The following is a 12,770-nucleotide window of genomic DNA, read 5'->3' as shown; positions in this document are numbered from 1 at the left end:
AGAAGGAATTCCATGTCAGAGAGGGCGACAGAGTGAGGTTACTATCAGAGGGTACCTTCAGTGATAAGGTGGCATTAATAGCTCACTCACATATCAGTGTTCAAAGTCTACTTAAAAGACAGGAGTGGATTTATGTTTCAGCGATGGATATTATGTAGAATATAAACTATACCTTTCTTGTAGTGTGTATGTGTTTGATAGTTTGTGCGTGAACGTTGAGTGTACAAAATATTATGAAAACCTGCTCTGTCCACGACAGACTGACCAGGTGAATCCATCTACAGTATGATCCCTTATTGATGTCACTTGTTAAATCCACTTCAGTCAGTGTAGATGACGGGGAGGAGACAGGTTAAAGAAGGATTTTTAAGCCTTGAGACAATTGAGACATGGATTGTGTATGTGTGCCATTCAGAGGGTGAACAGGCGAGACAAAATATTTATGTGCCTTTGAACAGGGGTATGGTAGTAGGTGCCAGGCGCACCGGTTTGTGTCAAGAACTGCAAGGCTGCATTGGAGTCAACATGGGCCAGCATCCCTGTGGAACGCATTCGACACCATGTAGAATCCATGCCCCGACGAATTGAGGCTGTTCCGAGGGCAAAAGGGGGTGGGTGCAACTCAATATTAGGAAAGGGTTCATAATGTCTGGTATACGCAGTGCACCCTACATGTGTGTGGAGTATCGTCCGTTTGGAAGTTGTATTCTGTTATTTCATTGTATCACATGCTGACCAAATGGTCCGATTGAGATGGGTTCAGAGTGAAGGGACTGTGCCAACCTCCATCCTTTAGACCAACTTACCTCTTTTGTCATTCTCAGTGCTCTTGTTATTAAGGACACTCATTAGTGATATCACCAGTGATGCAGCATAGATTGGCTAACACTTTGTTGTTCCAGTGACTGCACAATAAACGGTTTACTGCTGCCCCTCACAGAGATAAAGGGCCAAGCTCTCATGAATAAGTAGCCCTTCAGAGAAATTCTCCTCGGCGGAGAGTCAAAGAAGCAGGCTGTAGATACAACAGAAAACGTAGGGTGTAGTTGGAGACTCACTCCGCAGTGCAGAATCCTATGATAGTTCATGACAGAGAAAGTGATTGAATCCCAGGGAATTCTGTGTGAGGTGTCAGCTGAAGGACAAGAAGACCGTGTGAGTGTGTGAGGACGTCAGGGAGCCATGTGGCGTGGGAAGCGACGTTGGTCGTCCACGGAGGTGCTGCTGAGTGTCCTGTGTCTGACCCTGCTGGCGGTGTGTGTCAGTCTCATCATCATCACCTGGCTCGCCATGCAGACTGACCGTAAGAAAAAACACTCCAGACTTTTGTTTTCTTTCCTCCCTTTTCTGTCACTAAAACGGTCAGTATGTTTGTATAGAAATCAAATGTAATACTCTATGCTGTGCATAACTTATGGGTAAAACATATCCATTTGCCATAGTTTTGTTTTTGATCTGTTGGTCTTGTATGGAGTGTCAGTCACTGACAGTATGTGTGTTTGTCCCAGTGGACCAGTGTGGTCTTGGTGGGACTGAGTCTGTGTTCAGTGGGAGGCTGGTCATTACGAGGGGGGCTGTGTTTACTGAGAAGCTGAGAAACAGGAGCAGTCTGCAGTTCAAGTCCCTGGCCTTCGACACAGAGCATCTGGTATGCCGGGATACCATACACACATGTATCATTCTCCTGTCCACTCTCCTACACACTTTAGCCTTGTATTATAAATACTGTATTTTCTCACAGATATCTGACGCTTACGGCCGTGGCTCCCTCAATAATGACTTCAAGGCCTGTGAAGTTTTAGAATTCAGGTGAGAATTCAGGTGTATAATGATGTTTACAAATGACAACCTCATAGCATAGTTATATATACTGAAAGTGACAATGTCGTTATACCCTTTCTGACCATGAATCACCCCATGTGACAGCAATGGCAGTGTGGTGGTGAACTTTGACCTGCAGTTTCGTCAGAGTGTGGAGGTGAAGGAGGCAGAGCAGCAGCTGGTGGCTGGGCTTCAGAGCACTGGGGGCCTGGTGGTTAACCAAAATAGCATCCAGGTCAGAGGTATACAGTAAATATGGAAAGTATTTATACCCCTTTATTTTTTTCCCACATTTTGTTACGTTACAGCTTTATTCTAAAATGGATTAAATCGTTTTTTCCCCACATCAATCTACACACAATACCCCATAATGACAAAGCCAAAATAGGTTTTTAGATTTTTTTGCAAATGTAATAAATTACTGGAAGTTTATGAAGTGTGCAACTCTTTATTTTTTATAGTTTATTGCAACTGTATTGAAAACAACTGAAATGTCCCATTTACATAAGTATTCACACACTTTACTCAGTACTTTGTTGAAGCACCTTGGGCAGCGATTACAGCCTCGAGTCATTGGGTATGACGCTACAAGCTTGGCACACTTGTACTTGGGGAGTTTCTTCCATTGTCTGCAGATCCTCTGAAGCTTTGTCAGGTTGGATGGGGAGTTTCACTGCACAGCTATTTTCAGTCCTCGCCAGAGATTTTCGATTGGTTTCAAGTCCGAGCTCTGGCTGGGCCACTCAAGGACATTCAGAGACTTGTCCCGAAGCCACTCCTGCATTGTCTTGGTTGTGTGCTTAGGGTTGTTGTCCTGTTGGAAGGTAAACTTTCACCCAACTTTGAGGTCCTCAGCGCTCTGGAGCAGTTATTCATGAAGGATCTCTCTGTACTTTGCACCGTTGATCTTTCCCTTGATCCTGGCTAGTCTTCCAGTGCCTGCCACTGATTAACATCCCCACAGCATGATTCTTCCACCACCATGCTTCACCGTAGGGATGGTGCCAGATTTCCTCCAGACGTGACGCTTGGCATTCTGGCCAAAGAGTTCAATCTTGGTGTAACGGCTGTTGGTGGAAGAAGGTGAGGACCAAAGCGCAGCGTGGTACGTGTTCATGTTATTTTATTGACACTGAACACTAAATTCAAAAATAACAAAGAGAATAACCAAAACAGTTCTGTCTGGTGCAGACACAAAAACAGAAAACAACTACCCACAAAAACCCAGTGGGAAAAAGCTATGGTTCTCAATCAGAGACAATGACAGATAGCTGCCTCTGATTGAGAACCACACAGGCCAAACAACAAAGAAATACAAAACATAGAAAATGAACATAGAATGCCCACCCTAGTCACACCCAAAATAGAGAATAAAAGCCTCTCTATGGCCAGGGTGTGACACTTGGTTTAATCAGACCAGAGAATATTGTTTCTAATGGTCTGAGAGTCTTTAGGTGCCTTTTGGCAAACATCAAGTGGGCTGTCATATACCTTTTACTGAGGAGTGGCTTCCGTATGGCCACTCTACCATAAAGGCCTGATTGGTGGAGTGCTGCGAAGAAGGTTGTCCTTCTGGAAGGTTCTCCCATCTCCACAGAGGAACTCTGGAGCTCTGTCAAAGTGACCATTGGGTTCTTGGTCACCTCCCTGACCAAGGCCCTTCTCCCTCGATTGCTCAGTTTGGCCGGGAGGCCAGATCTATGAAGAGTCTTGGTGGTTCCAAACTTCTTCTATTTAAGAGTTATGGAGACCACCGTGTTCTTGGGGACCTTCAATGCTGCAGAATTTATTTGGTCCCTTTCCCCAGATCTGTGCCTCGACACAATCCTGTCTCGGAGCTCTATGGACAAGTCCTTCGACCTCATGGCTTGGCTTTTGCTCTGACATGCACTGTCAACAGTGGGACCTTATATAGACTATCTAAATCATGCCCAATCAATTGAATTAACCGCAGGTGGCCTCAAATAATCTCAAAGATGATCAATGGAAACAGGATGCATCTGAGCTCAATTTTTCAAGTCTCATAGCAAAGGGTCTGAATACTTATGTAAATTTAGGTATTTCTGTCGTCTAGTTTTAATACATTTGCGAACATTTCTAAAAACCTGTTTTCACTTTGTCATTATGGGGTATTGTGTGTAGAATGATGAGGGAAATGTTTTATTTCATCCATTTTAGAATAAGGCTGTAAAGTAACAAAATGTGGGAAAAAATAAAGGGGTCTAAATACTTTCCAGATTTACTGTATACCTGTGACCTGGATGCTATTGTCAGAATACTTTCCGTATGCACTGTAGGTGTAAAACACACCTTATACATACCGATGCATGATCATAGTATTGGGAAGAAAATGGGATCTAGATCTATTACCACGTTACTCATCCAGAAGACTTGTCTGAAATGCAGCATTGAGAATTTGAACCTATATGATGTTTCTGTTAAGTGAAAGAGGACCTAACTACATACCAACCGACCTCTTCAACCAAATGGACCACTACACCTCATCTTTCCACTACATCTTCTTCGGGTGAGAACGGAATCGATAGGAAACACTTACAGTAGATGAGTCGTACTGTAGTACTGTACCAGTACCATTTTTTTTTTTTTTTTGTACATTTCATTGATGATGGCGAATGATGATTAATGTCCACAGGGAAATGCCCACCTTATCATATGGCCTGTGGGGACGGCACTACATGTGTGGCCACCATGCAGTTTTGTGATGGAGTAGACAATTGTCCTGATGGCTCAGATGAAAACCATACTCTCTGTGGTGAGTGTTTGAGACTCAGTGTTTGCTGATTATGTAACCTCGTCCCTACACTCTTAGAGAAAAATAATTCCAAAAGGGTTATTCGGCTGTCCCCATTAGGATAACCCTTTTTGGTTCCAGGTAGAACCCTTTTTGGGGTTCCATTTTGAACCCTCTAGGTGAGATCCGGCTGGTGGACGATTAATAACGAAGTGGATAAACATTGTTCTTGACTGTATAGATGGTACAGAGTAACAAGAATGTCATGCCAACTCCTAATGTGGGGTCTGGTAATGTGGTCATGAGTGCATTGGTAGCATAACAGACTTGAACTGTGTGGATATCTCATATTTTCATAGCAACAAAGTGCGATGGCCAATTCCTTCTTCTTGGTCCTACGGGCTCCTTCCATTCGGAAAACTTCCCTCTCCCCTACAACAATGGCATGATTTGCCGCTGGGTCATACGGTAGTCCTGCTTCTCACACTAACTACACACTACTCACTTTCATATACTTTTACCTGACATACCAGTGCTACCTCTCTACTTTTTGTGCTACCTTAATTTAAAATACATATATATACACAGTACCAGTCAAAAGTTTGGACACACCTACTCATTCAAGGGTTTTTCTTTATTTGTACTATTTTCTACATTGTAGAATAATAGTGAAGACATCAAAACTATGAAATAACACATATGGAATCATGTCGTAACCCAAAAAAGTGTTACATATATATTTTATATTTGAGATTCTTCAAAGTAGCCACCCTTTTGCCTTCTTGATTTTTTCATGGGTGGCAGGGTAGCCTAGTGGTAAGAGCGTTGGACTAGTATCCGGAAGGTTCAAATCCCGAGCTGACAAGGTACAAATCTGTCGTTCTGCCCCTGAACAGGCAGTTAACCCACTGTTCCTAGGACGTCCTAGACGCAGAGTAGCTGAACGGATGATCTCTGCATGTGTGGAGATGCACGGAGGAGGAGGACGTGTGATGGTGTGGGGTTACTACATGTTATTTCATAGTTTTGATGTCTTCACTATTATTCTACAATGTAGCCAATAGTAAAAATAAAGAAAAACCCCTTGAATGAGTAAGTGTGTCCAAACTTTTGACTGGTACTGTACATTTGTTATTTTTAGAGTTCAGAACGGACTGGCCATAAAGATGAATTTCCACTCATTCGACACAGAAGAAGAGATTGATACTCTCAGTCTATATGAGGGCACAGGACAGGGGAAAAATCTGACATGTAAGTATATAACACTCCTGAGCAAACATGTACTAATTTCTATTCAGCAAAATATCTAGATAAACTACAGTAATAGCCCACCTACCACCCACTATGGCTGTGTTTCAGACCTGCTGTCAGGCCGTTCCCCAGGCATTGTGTGGCTGCTGTCTGACAAGGCCACTGTTGAGTTCTCTTCTGACGATTACAACAATTTCCAAGGATTTAATGCCACCTACTCAGCAGAAGACATCAGCAACCTCTCTAGTAAACTTAAAGCAGCGTATCCCAAACTCGGTCCTCGGGACCCTAAGGGGTGCACGTTTTGGTTCTTGCACTAACACTACACAGCTGATTCAAATGATCAAAGCTTGATAATTAGTTTATTATTTGAATCAGCTGTGTAGTCCCTTGGGGTCCCGAGGACCGAGTTTGGGAAACCCTGCCTAAAAGATTTCCTTTGAAGTTATCAGAACAAACTAGAAGGAAGATTGCAATATGATTTGGTTTTGGGTCTCTGTGAAATGGCCGTGACAGTGTTCCTCTCTGTCCTCTCAGATGAGGAGAGGCTGAGCTGCTCCTTTGAGGAGGGCCTGTGTTTCTGGAGGCAGGAGCCTGAGGATGAAGGGGACTGGATACGCACCAATACCCCCACATTCCCCCCTTTCACAGGCCCAAACTTTGACCATACATTTGGTAACCAATCAGGTGTGTCATTATGTGACAATACATTACTTTACTTAGCTGAGACGTTATGATTTCATGTCGAAGCCGCAATGCTGCAGTCTGTTTCTGTTCTGTGACTGTTGTTGTGTTCCGACGAAACAGGCTACTACATTGTCACACCGGGAAGCCCTGGCCAGTGGGAGAAGAACTTCAAGATCCGCAGCCTCCGATTAGCTCATTCAAAAGAACCAATGTGTCTGAAGTTCTGGTAAGTGACCCTCTCTCCCTCTATTCATGTACTGTCTGTGGATATCCATCTCTAAACACATAGCCTCTCACCAGATGTGTATTTATGCTGCTTGTTGCTCCAGGTACCACATGTATGGAGAGAATGTGCATCGGCTGAGGGTGTTGGTAGAGAGACGGTCAACTTCTTTGGTCAGAGAAGCTTCAGTCATTGTGGTCTTCCAGAAGGAGGGGAACTATGGAGATAACTGGAACTTTGGCCAGGTCACCCTGAACAGCACAGCTGATGCAACGGTCAGAGCGCTCTGAATCCCACACTGTGTAATTGCCACGTTGTTATACTTGGCTGTGCATGTTATGTCTTTCTATAAGGATCTGTCTCTTCGCTGCGATGTTCTTCTCCAGGTGGTTTTTGAGGCTCAGAAGAAGGGGGGTATGAAGAATGACATCGCCCTGGATGACATTAGTCTGACAAATGGTCCCTGTGGGGCGGACCCACCAGACCCAACAGTGGTTCCCACCCCTACAACACCACCTCCAATACCTCGTATGTTACTGTTAACCACATGGTCTTCACATGAAACACTTTGACACAGGCCGTCCATTCTGAACAGAAACACCCCATCATCATTAACCAGCACACTCATCCACTACCACTGAGTCACCAACTCGCCCTCTCTCACCTGACAATCACTGTTCTGTGTCCGTTAATGTCATGTGTCCTTGTTTTCCATGGTATCATCTAAAGCGTGTATTCCTTCCTCTTTCTCAGCTGACTGTGGAGGACCTTTTGACCTCTGGGAACCCAACTCTACATTCAGCTCCCCAAACTACCCACACTCCTATGGAAACAAGGCTTCTTGTACGAATTTTGTTTTTTGTTTTAAAAAAAAATCTAATTGGTTGAAATGTGGTGTTCATACATCTGTTTATCCTGGGAAAGGTTTGTGGACTCTTCATGCCAGGGAAGGATGGAACATCCTGCTTCACTTCCTGGATTTTGACGTTGAGTCGACCTATGACATGGTGGAGGTGCGGGATGGGGCGGGGCCACAGTCTGAACTGCTGGGTGAGTCTCTGACCCTCCTCTTACTGTGACGTCCTTCCTACACGAGCCTCTGTCATGTTACCATGACACTGTTAGTTGTTATTGAATATGCAGATGAGGTTTACTGTGGTGAATTGATGAGTGTTTTTTTGTCAGGTGTCTTCACTGGTACTGATGCTACCTTTCCAGATGTGATCTCCACAGCCAATCAGATCACAGTGATATTCTTTACGGACAGTACAGGGTACGGCAGAGGGTTCCGTGCCAACTTCACATCTGGATTAGCACTGGGCATGCCAAGTAAGATTTTATATTAAGTAACCAATTCAACATTCTGAAGTCCAAAATGAGTAGTTCTGAATGAACCTTACCTGATGTACTCTTTGTTCTTCAATAGCCAAGTAACCAAACTGCCTTTGTCATTTCAAATTCCAGAGCCTTGTGTCACTGGGAAATATCGGTGTCAGTCTGGAGAATGTATCTCCAATGTCAGTGTGTGTAACGGCCAACCAGACTGCGCTGACTCCTCAGACGAAGCTGACTGTGGTGAGTAAAACAAATGAAGCTGTGACCCTGTTCACACTCATACAGCAATTCATGCCAGTAAAAGTCACGTGGGCCAAAAGACTGGTAAAGTGGTTCTCCGTGATTCTATGCGTTTTAGTGCATCAGGTATCAGTGGACAGTACGAGTGTCAGACATCTGCAGCTCCAGGTCCAGACCACTAGGTACACAACCTGTGGTCAACACTGGAACTCTCAGCTCTCCCACTTCATGTGTCGTTACCTGGGCTACAGGTGAGACCTCTGCTGTGTGTGAGTGTGAGTGTGAGTGTGTGTGTGTGTGTGTGTGTGTGTGTGTGAGAAACAGTCATTCTTTGTATGTTTGACAGAGTGAAGTCACTGTGTTAACATGTACTCTAGATCAGGAAGTGCCCTCCTCATACCGTCCACAGAGAAAGACTCTCCCTTCACCACCGTGAGTGTGGCAGCCAACGGTAACCTGGACCTGACCCCCAGGTACACTACATTCAACAAACGGCTTTAATTTACGTTTTTTTTTTAAATAAGTAATTTAGCAGGCGCTCTTATCCAGAGCTACTTACAGGAGCAATTAAGTGCCTTGCTCAAGGGCACATCGACCGATTTTTCACTTAGTCGGCTCGGGAATTGAGGAAATCCAACCTTTCGGTTACTGACCCAACCCTCTTAACCGCTAGGCTACCTGCCTCTAATAATTCAACTTTGATTCAACAGTCATACCAGCATCCAACTTGTTTGTTTCTATTTCCCATAGTGAAAAATGTACGGGTGAAAAGGTTATATCTTTGGAATGTGACAACCAACGTGAGTATGAAAAGCATAAAGCATCAACATAGTAACATGATACATACTGTAAGTACTCATTCACATATAGACATTGACACGTTTTGACAACTGAACAAAATACACTCAAAAACACTATACTGTGCATTTTAGCGTGTGGCGTCCGTATGGTCTCCCAGAAGATGGATCGAAGTGGGTCCACTGAACTAAGGAGGGAGGAGAAAGGAGAGGAGTTGGAGGAGAGTGGAACTGTCAGAGTGGTGGGAGGGACAGACGCTCGTAAGGGGGCGTGGCCATGGATGGTGTCGCTGTACTTTAGGGGCCGCCATGTGTGTGGAGCTACTCTGATTGACAACGAGTGGTTGGTCACCGCTGCACACTGCGTTTATGGGTGAGGAATCCTCCTCTGCATTTATACTGTTTGTTTATGCTCTCGTATTCACCTTTACTTTGTGTACACTGTAAATATACACTGTGTATACACCTGAGCCTCACCTTTCTCTGCACACAACATGTCACATGTTTCTGTGCATTTACCCTCAACTGAGTTTGACGTATTTGAGTACAGAGTAGCTCTACCATTGTTTTTCTGGTCCATACATTTGGAGTTTCACAGCCCATGTCTATGTTGACGGCTGTCTTTTTATCCTGCAGGAAAAATATTCACCTTTCCAACTGGGAGGCAGTTTTGGGCCTTCACTCCCAGGACAGTGTAGATGTTCTCCCATCACAGACCCGAAAGGTTGACCACATCATCATGAACAAACACTACAACAGAAGGACCAAGGATGCTGACATCGCAATGATGCACCTTCAAACAAACGTCAACTTCACAGGTGTGCAATCAAACACCCCTCTGCTCTACATAGCCTGGGAGTTTGACCTTATGTCAGATTGGCACTGAGCACAAGGGGCCATGTCATGTTGTGTTCATATAAAGTGGATTATTAAGTAGATGTACCTCACATATTCACACAGATCCACACACACAGGATTTAATATACACACAGATCCACACACACAGGATTTAATATACACACAGATCCACACACACAGGATTTAATATTCACATAGATCCACACACACAGGATTTAATATTCACATAGATCCACACACACACGATTTAATCTTCACAAAGATCCACACACACAGGATTTAATATTCACATAGATCCACACACACACGATTTAATCTTCACACAGATCCACACACACAGGATTTAATATTCACATAGATCCACACACACAGGATTTAATATTCACATAGATCCACACACACACAATTTAATCTTCACACAGATCCACACAAACAGGATATCATATTGACACAGGTCCTTCTTTTACAGATAACATTCAACCCATCTGTCTGCCAGGAAGTGGCCAGCAGTTTGAGGCTGGGATGAAGTGTTTCATTACAGGCTGGGGAGCAGAAGTAGAGCAAGGTTAGGACTCTGGTGTCACTCAATCAAATCAAATCAAATTGTATTTGTCACATACACGTGTTTAGCAGATGTTATTGCGGGTGTAGCGAAATGCTTGTGTTTCTAGCTCCAACAGTGCAGTAATATCTAACAAGTAATGTGTAAAAATACACTCAATCTAAAGTAAAGGAATGGAATTAAGAATATATAAATATTTGGACGAGCAATGTCAGAGCGGCATAGAGTAAGATACAGTAGAATAGGACAGAATACAGTATATACATATGAGATGTAATGGAAAATATGTGAACATTATTATTAAAGTGACTAGTGTTCCAATTATTAAAGTGGCCAGTGATTTCAAGTCAATGTCTAGGACAGCAGCCTCTAATATGCTATGGATGGCTATTTAACAGTATGATGGCCTTGAGATAGAAGCTGTTTTTCAGTCTCTTGGTCCCAGCTTTGATGCACCTGTACTGACCTCGCCTTCTGGATGATAGCGGGATGAACAGGCAGTGGCTCGGGTGGTTGTTGTCCTTGATGATCTTTTTGGCCTTCCTGTGACATCGGGTGCTGTAGGTGTCCTGGGGGGCAGGTAGTTTGCCCCGATGATGCGTTGGGCAGACGGAACCACCCTCTGGAGATCGCTCCGGTTGCGGGTGGTGCAGTTGCCGTACCAGGCGGTGATACAGCCCGACAGGATGCTCTCAATTGTAAAAGTTTGTGAGGGTTTTAGGTGTCAAGACAAATTTCTTCAGCCTCCTGAGTTAGTTCACGATGTCATTAACAGGTTACTCTGAGGATGTGGTTGATGAAAAGCGCTATACACTTGAAATTGATCATTATAATTGATATATGTGCCTGTAAATGTTGATATTCCCTCCAGGCACATCAGCTAATGTGCTGCAGCAGGCAGTGCTGCCCCTGGTGAGCCGCTCTGAGTGTCAGAAGCTGCTACCTGAGTACAACATTACAGCAAGGATGGTGTGTGCCGGCTACTCTGAGGGGGGAGTGGACTCCTGCCAGGTACATGGATTTCAATGGTCATAACCCTCTGTGGGCAGAACACGCTACATGTCTGTGAAAGAACTGCACCAGGAAAACTTTCAGATAGTATACTGTCCCAACGCAGCAAAATATGGTATACTGCCCCCAAGGCAGCACTGGATAGTAAAGTTTGGGTATTTGTGTATTTTACAGTACAATGCCAGCTGTACACAATGCCATCCACAGTTAGTAGTATCCATGTACAGTGTGTGAGAATTATGTCCACTGACTGTGTCTTCCTGTTGTTTTAGGGGGACTCTGGAGGTCCTCTCATGTGTGAGGAGGATGGCCACTGGGTGCAGGTTGGCGTGATTTCTTTTGGTGTGGGGTGTGGCCGCCCCCAGCGCCCTGGTGTGTACGCCCTGGTCTCCCAGTTCACTGACTGGGTCGTCCAGACCAGACGGCTCTCCTGACACTGGGGACACTGGGATTGCAGGCTCCAGGGAAACAGAATATTCAGTCCTGAATTAGGATCATATGCAGTCTTGGTTACTAAATCAATCAATGCGTTTGAATAAGTACAATGGTGTAACACAGCTTTACAGGGATATTCAAAATATGTACAAATAATTGTTTGCATTTCTATGCTATCTTATACTTATAAAAATCAGTTGTTGTACCTACAACACAAATGAGACTTCCCATGGCTGGTCCTGAAGAAGAAATTAAATGTTGTGAAATTATGACACAAGATGGCAGTATCTTGCGTATTAAGCTTTGGAGATGATATGGTTTTTTTCACACCACAATGCCTTATGAATTACAGTGATATTGTATGCATTTGATCTTAACACTAGAGACAAACCTTCTTACTGTCAAATGTTTACATATTTCCTATTCCTTTTCAAGTCATTGAATGGTAAAAGTTGGGGCTGAATAGTTAGAATGCTCATGTACCGTATACACTGAGTGTATCAAACATTCTAAACACCTAATATTGAGTTGCACCCACACTTTTGCCCTCAGAACAGCCTCAGTTCGTTGGGGCTTGGACTCTACAAGGTGTCGAAAGTGTTACACAGGGATGCTGGGCCATGTTGACTCCAATGCTTCCCACAGTTGTGTCAAGTTATCTGGAGGTCCTTTGGGTGGTGGACCATTCTTGATACACACGGGAAACTGTTGAGCATGAAACACCCAGCAGCATTGCAGTTCTTGACACAAATCTGCCTGGCACCTACTACCATACCCCGTTCACAGCCACTTAAATCT

At 44.0% G+C, this 12,770-nt stretch overlaps 1 protein-coding gene across 1 annotated transcript; it reads left to right on the top strand.

Annotated features, from left to right (window-relative positions):
• Positions 1 to 925: 925 nt before the first annotated feature.
• Positions 926 to 12,272, top strand: tmprss15 (transmembrane serine protease 15). The gene is made up of 25 exons (XM_021618725.2): positions 926 to 1,303; positions 1,509 to 1,648; positions 1,742 to 1,809; positions 1,927 to 2,063; positions 4,265 to 4,348; positions 4,475 to 4,594; positions 4,933 to 5,041; positions 5,715 to 5,824; positions 5,933 to 6,070; positions 6,362 to 6,511; positions 6,632 to 6,737; positions 6,841 to 7,009; positions 7,121 to 7,262; positions 7,488 to 7,577; positions 7,659 to 7,784; positions 7,920 to 8,063; positions 8,199 to 8,309; positions 8,428 to 8,560; positions 8,687 to 8,782; positions 9,060 to 9,109; positions 9,242 to 9,479; positions 9,743 to 9,924; positions 10,434 to 10,529; positions 11,398 to 11,537; positions 11,810 to 12,272. The coding sequence occupies exons 1-25, from the start codon at positions 1,183 to 1,185 to the stop codon at positions 11,969 to 11,971; spliced, it is 3,162 nt and encodes a 1,053-aa protein (XP_021474400.2). The 5' UTR covers positions 926 to 1,182; the 3' UTR covers positions 11,972 to 12,272.
• The last annotated feature ends 498 nt before the right edge of the window (positions 12,273 to 12,770 follow it).

This window comes from Oncorhynchus mykiss, chromosome 10, assembly GCF_013265735.2.
Source record: "Oncorhynchus mykiss isolate Arlee chromosome 10, USDA_OmykA_1.1, whole genome shotgun sequence".
In the NCBI taxonomy this organism is placed as follows: Eukaryota; Metazoa; Chordata; class Actinopteri; order Salmoniformes; family Salmonidae; genus Oncorhynchus; species Oncorhynchus mykiss.
This window is presented reverse-complemented; position numbering and strand designations above follow the sequence as displayed.

Excerpts from the sequence above, each read along its gene's own strand:
- tmprss15 (XM_021618725.2), top strand. The coding sequence starts at position 1,183 with ATGTGGCGTGGGAAGCGACGTTGGTCGTCCACGGAGGTGCTGCTGAGT. Across the intron at positions 8,064-8,198 it reads ATTAGCACTGGGCATGCCAA|AGCCTTGTGTCACTGGGAAA; the intron begins GTAAGATTTTAT and ends TTCAAATTCCAG. Across the intron at positions 11,538-11,809 it reads GGGGAGTGGACTCCTGCCAG|GGGGACTCTGGAGGTCCTCT; the intron begins GTACATGGATTT and ends CTGTTGTTTTAG.